The 18868-nt window shown below is 31.2% G+C and overlaps 1 protein-coding gene across 2 annotated transcripts; it reads right to left on the bottom strand.

The window, feature by feature from the left end:
* Positions 1-467: 467 nt before the first annotated feature.
* On the bottom strand, positions 468-4922 carry LOC133703186 (subtilisin-like protease SBT3.6). 2 transcript variants are annotated; one of them, XM_062127642.1, is made up of 11 exons: positions 4654-4922; positions 4461-4574; positions 4279-4370; positions 4099-4196; positions 3782-3937; positions 3029-3702; positions 2838-2923; positions 2509-2751; positions 2319-2433; positions 1223-1415; positions 468-1110 (listed from the first exon to the last, which is right to left on the bottom strand). In XM_062127642.1, the coding sequence occupies exons 2-11, from the start codon at positions 4551-4553 to the stop codon at positions 548-550; spliced, it is 2313 nt and encodes a 770-aa protein (XP_061983626.1). In that variant the 5' UTR covers positions 4554-4574; positions 4654-4922; the 3' UTR covers positions 468-547. The 2 variants fall into 2 exon arrangements, with proteins under 2 accessions (XP_061983626.1, XP_061983625.1); XM_062127641.1 differs by having other exon boundaries at positions 4461-4922.
* Between the last annotated feature and the right edge of the window lie 13946 nt (positions 4923-18868).

Consider the following 18868-nt stretch of genomic DNA (forward strand, 5'->3'; position numbering starts at 1 on the left):
TGATATAAAAAGTGTTGTTTAGCTTATTCATACTAATAGTTAATAATTATTGATATTCAAAATTTATCAAAACAGATTTTTTTTCTATAATTTAAACCTCTAATTTTTAGGATTTAAGAGACCTGACTTTTTTATTTTCACTAGCATCAAAGAAATACATTACAAATCATGAATCCCGACATTATTTAAAAAAATTCCGGAATTCGAGTTCAAAATTAGATGTCAAGGAGAGTTTGGAATTTTGTTCACTATTCTGTTTCTATAATCTGTTTGAAGGGAAGGCATGATGTGATTCATCTTGACATTTCTGTTTCCATTGCTAAACCTTTTTCCTGAAATGTGGACCACCCATGCACAGAGTAAATGACAGGGATACAGGATGTGTACTAGGGCTTAGCTTCTTTGAAGCTGTGCTTGAGACCATGGGAGCATACAGACTACGGAAACATAGAATGAATAGATACATATGAAGAAATTACTATTTAAATTGAATTTGTATATGTGAAATAATGATCCTCGTGTGGAAGCAAGTGTTTCTTAGTTTTCATCAGATATAAGGCTGTAAGAATTCTGTCCTGACAGACAAGGGACTTCTCACAATATGCACTCCATCAGTCCATGTAAGGCTCCCAAAAGAGTACTCCGTGTTCACCTGGTGAGCTGTGGTGACCGTCACGGTGAAGGTGATCTTCTTAGTTTTATGGTTGAAGACTAAGACATTAGGTTTTACTGACACACTGGTGCCAAATGGAGGCTCAATCATTACTCTATAGATGGAGTTGGAGGCTCCTACATTGGTAACGGTTCTGGTGAGGGTAATGGAATTTCTAAGATTTGGTATGGTTATGGAAGGCAGGTTAATATTCAAAATGGATGGCTCTTCAATGGGGCATACTGTGAGGTTTCCTGTGAGCCTGGATATAGCAGTGTTGTTGTAGTTCATGGCACAAAGATAATTTATGTAGTCTTCCGTACCCATGTCGTAAACCAGGCCTGGGTATGCTGCACCGTTTGGATTTACAATGCCTCCTCCATAGTCAAATGTATCGGCCAGCTTTTGAGGAGATCCTTCGGCAAATATTGGAAAACCTGATGGATTATTTCTCCATGCTGCATCAAGATTTTGAAGGTTCAATATATAGAGTCAATTCCATAGACAGTGTAGTAATTGAGATCAGATTATTCAGACAACTCGGACTGCCAAAGGTAACAGATTGGATACCAGTGGTGACAATAGAAGATTTGATGGCTGCTGGTGACCAATCGGGATGCACTGCTTTAAGAAGAGCCACAATGCCTGAGACATGAGGAGTTGCCATTGATGTTCCTGATAGCATGGTATATCCACCCTCCTGGGATCGACGAAGAGGCGAAGTAGCAGCTAAAATGTTCACCCCAGGTGCAGCTATATCAGGCTGTGAAACAGAAAATTTTGGATTAAGCAACATGATGCAAGAGGTTCTGAACAGTCAGATACAGAACACTCTTAGTTGGACCATGTGGATAGTCTATACATTTATGCTCTAGTAAGACAGATCCAAATCTAAAAAAAGTTTTGATCATGCCGAACGACCTACATAAAAACACATAACTTTCAATTCAATCATTGAATCACGCATGAATTTTTCAAGAAAGAATCTGCATGCCCTACTCTATAAAGGGCTAGCCTGCATTGCCGACTTACATGGGGAGGCCTTAAAAAAAAGGCTAAGAAGATATTGTTTGATTTAGTTTTATTATTTTTCTCTTTAATTTTATATTTTCAGCCTTAAATTTGGATTTTATTTTTTAATTCTTCTATCTATTTAGAGATTCTAATTTTTCCTTTTTTGTAAGAGTCGGTTTCAGGCCTATTTAAAGGGTTGTATTAGAAGCACCTTTAGGGTTCTTGTTTCAGACCCTTTTTAAAAATCTTGTCTTTCTTTGATCTTCGATTCCTAATCTAATTATATTCAACTGTGTCATAACTCAATGCTTTGGAATTATGCTGAAATATCTTAAACATGGTGCAAGTTGTAACCTGCAACTTGCAGATGTAATATGGGAATATGACCGAAGACATAGGTTTATCTAATTTGAACAGAAGGATGAATAAGACAAGGTGTACGCATTTTGTTCTGCTGTCAGGACACTGATTCCCATAAATTTGAAGAAAAATGTTATAAATTCTTCAAATTATTAATAATGTCATGCTAAAAAATTAAAAAAACATGGATTTTTATGAGATTTTTTTTCAATGCGTAGTCGTTATTTTTAAGCTCAATTCAGTTGAAATGTATAGCATTATGCGTGATGGCCTTCGATTTAAGCATCTTTACCTTCAGTATTGCAGGAGCGATTGAATTAGGCCCTCTAGATGAGAAATGTGCCACCTTTGCCAGCACAGGATTGCCTACAATTGTTTTAGAAGGGCTCAACTTTACAACAGGAGACCTGCATATTATCAATCAAGGTCTTAGGATCAAAAGAGAACCTAGTTCTGGTAATCATGAAAGAAGGTGATTCTACCTTGTAGACCGGATGTAAAACAGAATCTGTGTTCCAATCTCATAGTCGACTTCAGTGCATGGGAATCCATCAGTGCAAGGATACAAGGCTTCACTGGGATTCTTAGCAACAATCAACCCTGCTCCACCTGCTTCCTTCACCACTTCTGCGGCACTTCTCACAGCGCCAGGAGTCACTGAGGCGAAGCAAAGAACCACCTTTCCAGCTACTGTGGAAGCATCAACTAAGAGAGATTGGCAGACACTGCAAGCAAGACAGATTAGACAATGAATTTTTCTTTTTGTAAAAAAAGACATTGCATTGTGCTGTAAACCAATAAATCAAACTACCCTGCAGAGTTCGGGTCCAGTCCCTTGGCCACTGGATAAAACAAGCTTCTGAAACCAGTGTCATTTCCAGAATACAGGCCTTTTCCCTGCAATGTTTTTTGTGAAAAAGTCAATGTTGTAGCCAGTGCTGAATTCATTGGTTCTATGGTTAAAATTCAGAGATGCAAGTTGCTGCTACAATGAAGATATACCCGGAAAGTTTTGTTGTTCCCAAGTGTTATAGGAGTAGGAAACGCTCGATCCATGCTGCTGGCTGCAACGGTTAAGATCCAAGGAGCTGTATTCTGCACTGTCTGAGCGGAAGGTCCATCATTTGAAGCTCCACATACTACAGTGATTCCCTTGGCCACAGCATGAAAGGAACCAGTAGCTATGCCATCACGTTCATCAATATCTGAAAATAAAGGAATTGAAGACCCAATTGACAGTGATAACACGTCAACCCCATCATGTATCGCTTCGTCAAAAGCCTTCAATATATCGGCAGAAGCGCATTGTCCTCCAAGAACATTCCAACAAACCTTGTATATTGCCAACTGAGCACGTGGTGCCCCACCTCTTATAGTTCCAAGTCCAAGGCCTCTGTAGCTAACATTGTCAACAAAATTACCAGCAGCTGTGCTAGCTGTGTGAGTCCCATGTCCATTTGCATCTCTAGGGGAAAAGAATTCCCGGTTTTCAGATGTATTCAATGGCTGGCCATATTCAGCAAGAAATCCATCAACAAACCAACGGGCTCCAATAATTTTCCTGTTACAGTGGCTTTTAGCCTCAAACCCCGTTCCAGATTCACAAACACCTTTCCAGTGGGATGGGATTGGTCCAAGTCCTTTATCACTGAAAGCTTTAGACTCGGGCCATATTCCTGATTCACGAGGTTACTTTTTCAGAATTCCTTTTATGAACACATGATAGAGAAATTAAGAAACATTAGAGAGAATCACCTGTGTCAAGGACACCTATGATAACCCCATCACCCATGTTGCTTTTATGAAGAGTATTGACAGGAGAATGAGAAGACAGGCCTAGGAAATCCCAACTCCTAGTTGTTTGTAGCCTGTGAAGGCTGTTTGGTATAACTCGAATAACGCCAGGCAATTCTGAGGAGGTTCAGTGTATCAAAACATAGGCATAACAGAACAAATGACAATTTATGGCTTGCCAGCACTTGAACATAATCGTGACAGTCTTGATTGCATCAAGATAAAGTGGGGAAACATGAATGCATGAAACAAAAAGTAATGTTTGTTTGAGCAACTACCAGAAACCTTTTGAGCCTGAGACTCTGTAAGCTTGGCTGCAAACCCTGAGAAGCCATGTTTGTAGCTGTACACCATTAATTCTGTTGCCAATTCCTTGCTGCAGATTAAAATTGACTTGTAAAAAACAAGCAGTTGACTATGATTCTGATTCTCAACTATCCTGATAAAGTTTACCGTACCTCCCCACAACACTAGCAAGCATATCATGATGTGAATTTGTTGCTAGAATATGATCATCATGCTGCTTCCCACCTAGATAAACAATATGAACCTGTTTGAATAACACAAAAGATTATGGATGAAGTTCGTTCCTCTTTCCATTTGAAAACATTTGTTGCAGATTCTTGAAGGGATTACTTACACTGCTAGTGGCCTCCACCTTAGTCATCAACATGCCTTGGCCCCAGAGAAAGAGAAGACAAACCAAAGCACATACTGGTCTAGGTTTTCCCATATTTTTCAGCTGTCTGTGTTTCTGATAGAGAAAGATGCAAGCTGCTAAAAGATATAGAACTTGGAACTAGAATCACCTTACGCTAGACCAAAAATTATACCTTCAATGCAGTTTTGTTAAGAAATGGAAACGCAGTTGGTTTTGCAAGAAATGGATTCAGAGTTGGTAGACTAGCTATATTGTATCAAGTTGAATAGTCTACGAGCAGAAGTTAACATCGCTTAACTTTTAAGCCCTGTAATAGGATAGCAACAAGCTTTATGTAAGCAAAGAGAGTGCACACCACTAACTTTTCGCTTGAAGCCAACCATTTCTTCTGTTCTTAAGGAATTTGAAACAGTATTTACTTAAGCATTGGTTTACCCCTGGCAGCGTAGAAAATGTCTTCCATAACAATACACAGAGGAAAAAAAAAACACTTGCGTAGCTGTGACCACGGAAACTTCCCCGTTTAAAATTCTTGCTCACCTCTGTTTTTTTATATACTTTTCCCTTTTCCCCATCTCAATAAATCACGGTGAGAAACGGGTTATGGCCTCCAAGAGTAAACTTTAAAGTTATTAAACCTGAAAATACCATGATTTATATTAAGGCCTATCATGAGTTGGGTTGATTAATTCAAATTAATAAATCAATCCAAAATAATATTATTTTAGAATTTTTAAAAAATAAAACAACAATATTTTAAAAAAATCAAATTAAATTTTAATCATATCAATCAGATCATCAAAATTAATGGGGTCAATTCTTACACTATTTTTCTTAAACCTAGCTCGAGCTGGATCAGACCCAGTCTCAGTCTCAGGTGGACAATAGGTAAGAGGGGTGGCTCTTTGGTCAAAGTAGAACGTGGGTTCGCCAAAAACTTTCTATTTTGGTCACTGGATTATCGATGAATTGGCAATGAGGACAGCCTAACAAAGTGGTGGACTTCTATACGTTGACAATTCATATGGCTCCTGGGTTAGATTAAGTGCAATTATACCTAGAAAGCCTTCTCTCAACATGTGAATGGTTAGAAGAGAGGACTAAAAAAAGCAGCACCCTTTTCGGCTCCCAAGGGTTTGTTTTGTGTGATAGATTTAGAAAAATAGTTATGAACATCCCACATGATGCTTTGAATTCATGTCATTCTTCTGATGATTACTTTGGGAAAAAGTAAATATTTATCCCTCAACTATCCCCCAATTCTCAATTAGGTCCCCAATATAATTCCCAAATCAACTCCTTCATTTTCTGGGTACTTCCTCGTTAACCCTCGTCTTATAAGGAGGTGTTTGAAAGTGTGATATATAACAAATATTTTTTAAAGTATTTTTTGTTTAGAAATATATTAAAATAATTTTTTTATTTTTTAAAATTTATTTTTGATATCAGCACATCAAAACAATTTGAAAATAAAAAATAATAATTTTAAACCAAAAAAATTAATTTTTTATCAATTTTCATTTGAACCACACTTCCAAAAAGGAGCTAATTCTTATCCTTTCAAGTCGTAAGACATATAAGCACGTATTTGTCTTACAATAACATCTTCTTTGTCATAAATTTTAATTATGGGTGGATGAGGGGTTTAACTGAAAAACATTTTTGTTTGGGAATACGGTTGAGAAGATAGAGAGAAAATTTGTCCTTTCTATTCATATCCCTTTGACTGCTTGGAAACTCTAATGTCAACAAATCATTTTACCTATCAATTAAAAAAAAAACCCAAAGAATGTAATTAATTGCCCCAACATATCTCATAATTAAGACGGGCTTAATTTAGCTTGATTGGTGGGATGAATTAACTAAGTCTATTTCTCCATCCAATGGACCACATGGAATGGTCGATGTCCACATAATACGAATTTGATTCTTTTTTTTTTCTTTTTTTTTTATTCTTCCTTAGGTGGGTGGTGTTTTCACATCACAAAGAAAAGGATACGGCATTATGTTCTAGAGCCATACACTTATCATTATACGTGTAGACTGGTCAGGTCAGAAAAAAAAAAAAGAGTTAAGGAATTAATTTGTAATTATATTGTAAAAAGACTTGACTTACAGTAAAATTTTGTTAAAATTTAGAGTTAAACTTGTTATATTTTTTTTAAAAAATAATAAGTATTTAAAAAATATTAATCATCTCGAGTTAATTTAATTTAAATTTTATCTATAATCACTTAATCTAATCACTTTAATTAACATACATGCACCATCCATCTCTCCAATGGTTATTTAAGGAAAACAATTTAAGCGAGTAATTATATAATAGAGCTAGTCTTGATAAGAAAATTCTTCCATGAATCCTTCTGTTAGTGATATTTTTTAAAAATCTAATACATCTATTAAAAATATCCATAACACCCCTGATATTTACTAATGATGGAAAACAGAGGTATTTTAAAAAAATCTTAAAATTAATTAACAAAAAAAATAGAACTTATTCTATAAGTATTTTGAGAAAACTGAAAAAATTGATTAAAGTTTCCCCCGCATATCCCCATCAAAGCTCAAAATAAACTAAAACCATTAAAAATAAAATTGATCGATTTTGGATGGTTCTCGACTCATGCATTAGTGTTTTATATGAATGCATTAGAGAGATTAAATATATGAAGGTATGCTTTTTCTCATTTATAATTTATTTTCTCTTTTTATTTATATTTATAATTATTTTTTTCGGTAATTGATCATAGAGAATATATAATTTTTTATTCTAATTTTAAGTTTTTTTGTCATTAATAAAAATTGAAAATAAATATATTCATGATAAAAAAAATTAAAAAACAAGTAAAAACATGTATTCATAGTAAAACTTGAAAGAAAAATTCATATCTTTTTTATATATTTTTCAATCCTTATAATACAAGACAAGTAATTTATTTATAGAAGAAGAAAATAAAAACATTAAAGGACAATAGAAAACCCAAGAGTCATAAAAAATCAAGAGATTAAACCCAAGAGTCATGAAGTTTAAGAGATTTTAATTGGCATTCAATATGAATATTAAAGGACACTTTCCTTGAATGACCATATACTAAAACTATATCTCATTAAAACCTTGAAAAATAAACTCGACGGAAAAATTTTAAGTGAAGGAAAAAGAGTATAACATTCTTCTGTGATTTTTGAATACTTCAGAATTCAATTAATGGTTTTATATAAATACTTTAAGATCCATATTTGAATACTTCAGGATTTATAAAAATATCAAATTGTCTCTTTAAAACCTTGCAAAGTAAAACCTAATGGGAAAAATCTAAGCAAAGAAAAAAAATACAATTTGTATTGACTTCACCTTAAAAGTACATGTTTTATGATAAATATTTAAGAAGATGTATTTCAATATTATGGATAAGCTTTTTGAAAATTAAGGTTGGTAAAGACTTTGTAAATAAATTTGTTAAAATTCCAAGGCTCATTATTTTGTTCAGCCACAAGAAGACATGAAATTAGTTCAAAGTACCCCTAGAAATTACATTCTCTATATTGTTGTTGCGGGACAATATTTAAGGCATGAAAAGTAGATAGTATTTTCTCTAACATTTGATCTTCTGTGATATTTTCATCACATAATTTTAGTTGTGAGGTAATTTAAAAAAAAAACATAATTATATTCACTAACCAATTTAAAATCTTGCGACCTCATGTGCATCCAATCATAACGAGCTTAAGGAAGTATGGAAAAATTTGGTAGTCATATCTTTCCTTCAGATTTTATCACAAAAATAAGAGAATTTTTTATTGTGAGATATTCAACTTTTAATCCTTCATAGAGATAGTGGTGAATAAAAAATATTGCTTTTGCATGAACCTGTAAGGATGCGTTATTTTCTTCTTTGATGGTCTCTCCAAGATTCATAGCTTCCAAAAAAAACCTATTAAATAAAATCATGAATATTCAGGAAAGAAAATCAGTATTTAAAAATTTCTATTTATTTAGTTCTTTAGAAATACTAGTTCTTCAAGAACTGTATTTAATTTATTTAAGTCTTCAGGAACTTACAATACTAGTTCTTTAGGAACTTTAAATCTTGATGAATAAAAAGGAATTAAATTTTGTCAAAATAAGTTACGAAACCAAATATATTCTATAAAATATGAAAAATAATGAAAAGAAAAAATATTGAAATTTATACAAGCTACGTAACATAGGAGTTCATACATGCCAAGATTTAAATATAAATTAATTAGAGTGATCGTGTTAATAACATGTTAAAAAAATAAAAAAAACAAGTAAAAACATATATATTTAGAATAAAACTTATTCATACCTTTTTTATATATTTTTCAAAACTTAGAATACAAGACATGTAGTCTATTTATGAGAGAAGAAAATAAAAACATTAAAGGACATTAAAAAAACTTAAATGTCATAGAAAATCAAGAGACTAAACCCAAAAAATCATGAAATTCAAAAGATTTTAATGCATATTCAATATATATAATTATAGATTTTATAACAATTTAATATTACTAATGGATTTGAAAGGACAATCGGAGACTTGGCAAAAACACAAGTTTCACTCTTTTTATTGGGAATCTAGTGGAGCTCACCCATATTATGTCATGATAAGCTGATCAATTTTTCAATTAGTTTAACTCATTAGAAGAATAATATTAGAGGAAAGGATAAAATTAATTAGGAAAGTTTGGCTTTTATCCATAAACACTTTCTAATCACCTCAATTAACATGCATGTATCAATATCTCCACCTCTAATGTTACTTTACTCACTAATAAATCTTGCTTTGACCAATACCGTGAAGATTACGAAGAGGTTTTTTTATTGAAGAAAAAATAATTGAAAATGACCATCTTGAACATGGATGTTTGGGGGCTTTGCTGCAACTATTATTTTATGGAATTTAAAATTTTTTATTTTAAATTAATTTTTATATTTTTATATCATTTTAATATCTAAATATCAAAAATAAAATTAAAAAATATTATTTTAATATATTTTTAAATAAAAAATATTTTAATAAATAATCTCCACCAAAATAATGAACAACTAGCAGCTGGTGGATGAGCAAAGGAGCAAAGGCCCTCCCAAATTCCTCGGCTAAAGCACTATTCTAACAAACTATCTATATGAACAATAAGATGGTGTTTGTTTACGCGGTAGCTTCTGCTTTTAAAGTTAACTGTGTAAACATCATGTTTGGTAACGGCTGAAAATTTAATTCAGCCTTGTGGGTCCCAGCAATTCCTGCGTTAAAAATGCAGGTCAGTGTGGAGCGGAGAACTCCACTGTGGACTTTTAAGTGCACAGTGGAGATATACACAGAGTGTGTTTAGTATTGCTGTAGCTGTTGTAGTTGTGGTTTGAAAAAAGTTGTTTTATAAAAAGTACTTTTAATTGAGGTTGGTTTGAAAAAATAGGTGTTTGGTTAAAACTGTGGTTAAAATTGAGGTTGAATAAAAAGTAGTTTAATGTGTTTGGTTAAGAATATTTTTGAAATTAAAGTTATAAAATAATTTTAAAAAATATATATTAAAATTGATAATTTTTAATTTACTATTACTATTACTTCATGAAATAAATAATACTTTATATAAAATATTTTTTATTATGCCATTAAACCATCTACAATTTCATTACGTACAAAATTCATTTGACAAGAACTACAGTTTCTATAATTTTTTGAGCGTGCAATAAAATTAGATAAAATATTATCAGGAATAAAATTAATTTGATATTAATTAGATAAAATATTATCAGGAATAAAATTAATTTGATATTACAGTGCGAGTGAATTTAATTCACTCTATACTATTTTTTCAAGAAAAAAAATATTGTTTACATGACAATATAAAACTAGTTTTTTTTAAAAAAAAAATATACAAAAACTATACACACTAAAAAAAATAAAAAAAAAATAAATCACCCGAACAGTGCAAGTGAATTGCACTGTTCACGGGAACAGTGCAATTTACTTGCACTGTTCGAGTGAACAGTGCAATTCACTTGCACTGTTCGCGACAGTGCAAGTGAATTTGCACTGTTTGCGTGCACAGTGCAAGTGAATTGCACTGTGCACGCGAATGTTTGTTAACGAGGTTGCATCTGCGTTTTGTTTAAAACGCAGATGCAACTCGTTTGGTAAACAAAAAAACACATTTTATTGTGTATGGGTCCCATGTTTTTTCGCGTCCGAGACGCAGGAAAAGAAAAGCAGCAAATTGCTGCTTTTGTGGACACTGTTCATGCTAAATTTAATTAGCATGAACAGTATAGCAGTACACTGTTTAGTGAACAGTGCAAGAGAATTGCACTGTTCACGTGAACAGTGCAATTCACTTGCACTGTTCACACCTTTTTTTTTTTTTTTTTTTTTTACATTTACATTTAAAAAAAATTATTTTTAGAGTAAATTAAATTCATTCGCACTATGTGAACAATATTTTTTTTTCCTGAAAAACTAGTATATAGTGAATTAAATTCACTTGCACTATAATATCAATTTTATACCTGGTAATATTTTATCTAATTTTATTACACACTCAAAATATTATGAAAACTGTAGTTCTTATCGGATAAATTTTGTACGTAATGGAATTATAAATAATTTAATGGAATAATAAAAAATATTTATATAAAGTATTATTTATTTCATGATGTAATAGGAGTAATTAATTCTACAATATTTAAATTTAAAACCATCAATATTAATATATATTTTTTAAAATTATTTTATAACCTTAATTTCAAAATCATTTTTAACCAAACATATTAAACTACTTTTTATTCAACCTCAATTTCAACCACAGTTTTAACCAAACATCTATTTTTTCAAACCAACCACAACTAAAAGTACTTTTTTTAAAACAACTTTTTTCAAACCACAACCACAACAGCTACCGCAATACCAAACACACTCAAAATTTAAAAAAGCAGCCTGGGGTTGCTTCACCAATTTCACGTTCAAAACGTGAATTGGCATGGGTCCCACCAGTTATTTTTAGCGTTTTTGATATTACCAAACGCTTGGCTCCTGTGTTTTGATTGAAACGTAATCTCTACCGCGTAAACAAACGGACTCACAGTGGCGGAGGCCACAGTAGGTTAAAAGAGGACAATTGCCCCCTTAATTAATTTTTTATATATTAAAATATTAAAATATTAGTTTAATGAGTTATTGCTACACGAAGGAAGGTTTTTATTGTTAACTGACTAATCAATATGTTAATATAATACAATATATATATATATATATATATATATATATATATATATAATTACAGCTGCCTCAATTTTTCTCCTTTTCCCCCTTTTTTTTATCTTTATCTTTCATTGTGCAAATTTCTTATCAATTAATCTTTTTTGTGTTTTTCTTTATACTTTAAATAAATTTTCTTCATCTTTTCTATTTATTTCATTATCTAATTTTAGTTTTATTTTTTTTATAATTAGTTATTAAAAATATTAAGATTTATGATAATTTAGAGGTTTTGATATGAATATGTTCAAAATAAATATTTAAATCTGCTAATTTAATCAATTAAGTGTTTCTTTTCTTATTATAAAAAAATAAATTAATATTCATGCAAAACCACTATTCTTGACATCTCTTGCATTGACAGAGTAGTTTATTGAAATTTAATATTTTCACATGATTTGTTTGTAAGTAAAATATCAAGTAGAAATCATGTTTTAATTTCAAGCATTGTTCCTCTTACATATACACTAGTCATTGTTCCTTAATTAAATGTCTAGAAATGATTAAGTATAATTTAATCAACATACTTATTATATGCATATAGATATGAATTGAAATAAGTTTTGATTTTGATGAATTAACGTGTATTTTGCTATTAATTTCATATGAAAAATTTAGAATTATTATGTAACTCAACTAATTTTTGTTTAACAGTGAATTATTGTGTAGTTATGTTAATTATTATATAGACACTAATGATGATAAAAAAAAATCCAAGAGGTTCATGTTAAATTAACATGTCATTAGACAAGTATTTCAAGCGTAAATCCTTTAAGGTTGAAGAGTCAATCAAAGCTATATAATATAATATTTGTTAATAATTTGCCCTCTTATTTAAAAATTTTTGGCTCCGCCACTGGATATGCACCACTGTTCACGTGAACAGTGGTGCATGATTTCGGTCGGACCGGGTCCAGTTCAAAGCTAAATATATTGTACCGGGTCCGACCTAGTAAAGAAAATTAAATTTTCTTTTTAATTGTGTTTTATTGATGACATAACATTTGCAAAATTTGATCGCAATTTCAATTTTGTTTCTGATTATAATTTATCTGATGTTGTTGCGCGCTTAAAAAACCAAGAAAACTATAGCATTGTTGGATGTATTTCATACGTGATGAAATTGTAGATAGTTTAATTGAACAATAAAAAATATTTTATATAAAGTATTATTTATTTCATGATGTAATAGCAATAGTTAAATTTACAATATTTAAATTAAAAACCATTAATATATATACATATATTAATTATTTTATAACCTAAAATTTGAAAAGCAATTTTTTAACCAAACACATTAAACTACTTTTTGTTCAACTTCAATTTCAACCAAAGTTTTAACCAAACGCCTATTTTTTTAAACCAACCTCAACTAAAAGTACTTTTTATAAAACAACTTTTTTCAAACCACAACCACAACAGCTACCGCAATACCAAACACACTCAATGTTTTCCTGGGCACCTATTTCTTGTTATTTTCTTGGAAAATCACAGGTCTGGATTTCTTGATTCCATCGTCATGAGGTGATTGAACACCCTAGATCCAACCTTATCTTTTGATTTTTTAGGTTTTTTTTTATTATAATTAACGTGGGTATTCGGGTTAGCTTGCGCGTACTTCGACTAATCCTATGAACTTTAAAATTAACAACCATGTAAGTCTCCAGTGACCCTGAAATTTACAGAACTCGAACTGGTGACCTCTAAAAAGTAAATTTAGAACATGACTAGTTAAGCTAAACCCCTCAAGATTATTTTTTAATTTTTTTTATGGATTCTGATGAGGGTTTTTTTTTTTTTTCTATGTTGGAAGTGGGGGCTCTTGGAAATAGGGTAACCTATATTAACCATGGAGTCACCCTATTAAAGAGTTGCAACATACCCCAAAAGATTATAGATGCAAGCATAATTTTTATTCCCGAAAACTTATCCTACAAATTTTAAATTAAGGTTGAACATATAGTTGTTGGATTAGTATAACAATATTAGAAGAGTATTAAAACATAATTAGGATTTTTTTTTTAATTAGCACCAAATTTCTCATTGCGTTTATTCTATAATGTTCTAATACTATATATCCTAAATTTACAAATAATTGATGAGGAGAAAGATATATCTGGAGTGATTCCAACTTTGGATTCAATAATAGAAAGAAAGTCACATCACACGTTGAAAGTCGGTAAACTTTTGCTTAATTTTGTAACCTGGTTAGATAATTAATTTACAAAATCTTAATTAAAACTAAACTAAAAATTTATAACAGTTGATCATCATGTGACAAAGTGAATCACGAGTAGAGGTTCCCTCTATCAAATTAAGAACTAAATTAATTTTTTGAACAAAACAAATATTGTAAAATAAACAGGGAGAGTAGACTTACCATGGGAAATTAGTAATAGCGTGTTGCGGTAAATATTTTTTTAAAAATGTTTTTTACTTAAAAATATATTAAAATAAATACATCAAAATATAATTTAAAACTAAAAAATTAAAAATTTTATAAAAACATGATTCAACTGCATAATCGTTACCTGAACTATATCTCTCTCCGAGTCAAATTGACTTGCCGGAAGGTTGAGCTCTCTAAATAGAAAACATGCAATCTTCCAAAACAATCAACTAGGTAGAGTTTTTCCTCAATGAATATCAAAGCATTATAAAAAGCCCTTGTGTCGGAAGATTGATTTATACATCCCCAAGATTTGTCTCGTATCTTGCTAAAGTCTGGTGAGTATTAGGTAGAGGATCAGAGCATAACATGGTAGGGTTGTAGTAGAAGGGCTAGACGACATGACAGATTTAAGATTGTTTACGTACTTGTTTGTCTTAGGGTCGTCTTAACATGGAAAAGTTGAGATTGAAGCGAGGGCTAATTCATTCTTAGTTATCTGGTTCAGTCGTGCATCGAGTTTGTCAAAAACATATTATTGACACGGCATGCATAAAAAATATAAAATAAAAAAAATTCATAAAAAATACAAAATAAAAAAAATCATAAAAAATTCAAACATATTAAAATACACGATTCACTGTAATTTAAATATCTTAAAATATATAGTTCAAATATAAATTTATATATAATTTAAACAACTTTTCATTAACTAATAATTAACAAATTAAAAATAAATAATTTACTATTACGTAAAAAATTCAAAAACCAACTCAAATCAATCATGTAATCAATCCAAACATTTGTGTTATGGAAGCATGCATAAAGAACTCACAAAACTAAAGCAATAAGGCTCATATTAGTTCATCATTTTTTTATTCTATTAATAAATTATGTCTATTCTCCACGTGATTTTTTCTACTAATTAATGAAAACTTTTCTGATTCCTAGGGAAAAATTTTGTTTTGAGCTGCACATTTACTTTAAAAAAATAAGATACTATACATGTATAGTCATTTCCACACCAATCAAACAGGTTCTTAGTGTTCTTGTTCTAACAACCACACTTATTCAAAGAGAAAAAAAATCAAAGATCTAGAAAAGTCAAGACCCACCATTTCCACACCAACCATTATCATCCCATTATCACATAGTGAAAAAAACCTTTTAGAATCAAATCCATCGGCATCACCAAATCGCATATCATAAGATGTAGCATTAGATACCATGTCTGCAATAAAAAGCCCGCCAAAAGCTCCTCCTAACAACCCAACCCCTCAGCCCATCCCAAATCTATTCTTCTCTGGTGACTGCTGCATTTGCACTGGTAGTGAGTGGGTGCCCATGAACATTGGTGTTTTGTATACTGGAGACTAAAGACCGGAGAGGCGGAGACAATCAGATCAAAGGCAAACAAAATAATAAAAAAAAGGGTGTTTTGAAAGAAAAAAAGAGAGTGAAAGGCGTTGTTAGTGTTAGTCTTCTACTGCTAGGGTTGAGATTTGAGAATTAGAGAATGTAAGATTTGGGGAAAGGGGAAAGGTGAATTTTTGTGAGACAAACGGGATGGAGAGGAGAGAACTAATAAGAGTCAATAATTTTTGTTAATTTTGTCAAACTCGGTCCGAGTTTGCCGACTTTATTATTTTTTTGAGTTTTTTACCTGATTTTACATGTTATATTTGTATTGACTTATAAAATTGTATGACTTTACAAGTTAACGTGCGAGTTTAACAACCATGTCATGCATGCATATTCAATTAAAATAAATAAATAAATAATAAAACTCCAGACTTTTACTGTAAGCACACTTATTTTACTGTGGAATTTTGCAGTAAAATTACACTTTTGTTTTTATCAAACAAAATCATTTAGCTTGGTTAGAAGGGTAATTCAAACTTTTTATTGGGATGCAAACCATTATCAAATTCATAAAGGACGTAATAGTAAGTTTATATTTTTATTAAATAGTAAAATTACTAAATTGTTATTAAAAGTTATTTTCAATCTATTAGTATTAAGGGGTATTTTTGGTTTTTTACTTTATTTTAAAATTTATAATGACTAAATTGCCCCTAAAATCAAATTGTATAAGTCTTCTGCCCGGGGGTGTTTCTGTCATTTCCTATGGGTTTTTCATTATTATTAAATTAAATTAGGGACAATCTAGTTTTTTTCTATTTTAAAAAATTATTATAAAAAAAGATACCCACGCCAGCGTGTGGAGCGGCTCTGCTCTATTCTAGCAGCGTGTAAGCCGCCTTGCAGTGAAGTAACTCCAAATTCCACAATGATGTTTGAAGCGCCACGACGACCTCTTCCGAGTGAGATGACATTTGTGGTGGTTATGGTGATGGTTTGTGACCAGCTGCCTCTTATTTTTCTTTCCATCTTCTCTCTCCCCTCCCTTTTGAATTTCATGTTTACACTTAAAAAAAATCAGATTCATCCTTTTATTTTATAATATTTCAGGTTTGATCCTCAATGTTTTGATTTTTTATTTTTCTTTTTAGCTCTTTTATCAAATTTTAATTTGTTTTCAATTTCATTCTTATATCTATAATCTTATTTTTATTTTTATTTTCAAATCTGGTCCTCATTCTTTTAATCTTTATTTTTGTTTTTGGTTCTTTTGTAAATTTGATTTTTCTTTTCAATTTTTCCCTTCAATTCAAAACTTGATGATATTTTAGGTTTGTCCCTCAATGTTTTTATTTTTAATTTTGATTCTTAACTCTTTTATCAAATTCTAAGTTATTTTCAATTTCATCATTAGATCTATAATCTTGATTTTTTTAAATTTGGTCCTCGTTATCTTGATTTTTATTTTTTATTTTGGATTCTTTTGTTAGTTTGATTTTTTTTTTCATTTTCTCCCTTCAATTCAAAATTTTAGGCTGTCCTCTTATTATTTTTTTTTTCAAATGAGGTCCTTATTCTCTTGATTGTTATTTTTTTAATCATGTTCTATAATTAATTTTTTTTTTATTTTATCATTCAATATTTGATTTATTAGGATTTGGTCTCCATGGTTTTTCCAATAGTTTTTAAACCCAATCTAGGAGTCGATCCGGGACAAGTACTAGGTCACAGGTCGAGAGAGTTAACCCAAGTTAATTCAAGTCAACTAAATCTTATTATTTTATTAAAAAAATAAAAATAATATCATTTGGAAAAATAAAGGAAAATAGTCAATGGGTTTTGACATGGTTTTAACTAGATTTGCACAAGGTTAACCAAGACATGGGTCAACCGTAGTTTTTTATCATTTTACACTTGATTAATTCTCCTCCAATTTCTTTTGATACCCGACCTGGCCTAAGTCTCGAGTCACCTAGGTCACGAGTCGATCCGAGTTTTAAAATAGTGGTTTTTCAAATGGAGTGTTTTCGATTTAATCATCATCTAGGATCATGAGTTTGGAAAGTTAACACAAGTTGACACCATTTTTTTTCCTATTACATCTTTTAAAGTTGTTTATTTTGAAAAATAAATTTTGTTATTTTCTTCAGTTTCCTTTCAATTAGGTTATCTACATCTCATAATCTAGATAAAAGGTTTGATCAAGTGGCACATGATTTTTTTAGATCGTTTTTTTTTTTCAATTTTATCCTCCAAAACTCAATTCTTTCTAAAATTAAGCTTTATCTTTTTGTTCATTTTGCCTTCTTTTATTTGATTATCATGTTCACTTGATGATACTCGCGAATTTTGATAGATAATTCCCGAGTTTACTGATACTTTGTATTTTAGATTTTTTTTGGCTCATTAAAACTTTTTTATTTATTTATCCTTCTATGTTTAGATTACTGAAAATATGCAATCGTTATTTTTTTCAATTCTTTAAAATATATTGATAGTGCTAGTAGGTTTACTCTAATTTTGAAGTCCTGATGAGAAGGCACGCATCACTAGCCTCCCCCACGGTGTGAACCAATTGGAAGATACCTTTCCTACACTCCATGATTCTTCCTTGACGAAACCTGTAGAGATATCCAGGAGACTCATAGTGGAGTTTTGATTGTGCTTGTGTTTCTGTAATGGGAAGTATATAGTACTCTTCATCGAGATCATTGCCTCTTGAAAGCGAAATCATTGGAGTTTTTGCAACAAGGACGGTATCAATCTTTGAAAGCGAAATCATTGGAGTTTTTGCAACAAGGACGGTATCAATCTTGTAAAGCAGCTGATCTCCATGATGAATAGTAGCTCCCAAGTCGGATGTAATCATAAATATTCAACTTGCTGACAATTATGATCAGTTCATCTCTAGGAAGTATTGACCATCGTATATTAAAAATACAATCATAGTTCATAATCTAGAGAGGGTCAAAACAAAATGGAGATAGTGGGAGCTTTCATTTCCCTCATATATGCTTTTGTGATCAAAATGGAGCAGCATGCATGTATACCTGCTTTTGAGTCGGAGCATTCACAAAGATAGCAGTCTGCTGGCTGAATCCGGTCGCCTCCAATTGTTTCGACGAAACGAAGAGCTGCAAAGTTTGTGCTAGATTTTCCTCACCGAAGAGGTGCATCCAAGAACAAGGGAAATAACTACAACATAAATACGAAGAACGCAAGGAAGAGATCTCAAAGAGCAAGAGGAATGATCTCCACTAACAAAAAGAGCAGCCTCGTTGATGGATGCCAGGTAAAATAGAAACAGCACTGTCATCAGTCAATCATCACTATGAATCATTTTGCTCATCTATAAGAGA

The sequence above is a fragment of the Populus nigra genome, chromosome 9 (genome assembly GCF_951802175.1).
Source record: "Populus nigra chromosome 9, ddPopNigr1.1, whole genome shotgun sequence".
NCBI lineage: Eukaryota > Viridiplantae > Streptophyta > Magnoliopsida > Malpighiales > Salicaceae > Populus > Populus nigra.

Bases quoted from the DNA above. Each gene is read 5' to 3' on its own strand.
- LOC133703186 (XM_062127642.1), bottom strand. From the start codon at position 4,553: ATGGGAAAACCTAGACCAGTATGTGCTTTGGTTTGTCTTCTCTTTCTC. The intron at 2,752-2,837 runs GTAGTTTGATTT...TCTTGCTTGCAG, and splicing joins CTGGACCCGAACTCTGCAGG to TGTCTGCCAATCTCTCTTAG. The intron at 1,111-1,222 runs GTATCCAATCTG...ATCTTGATGCAG, and splicing joins ATCTTCTATTGTCACCACTG to CATGGAGAAATAATCCATCA.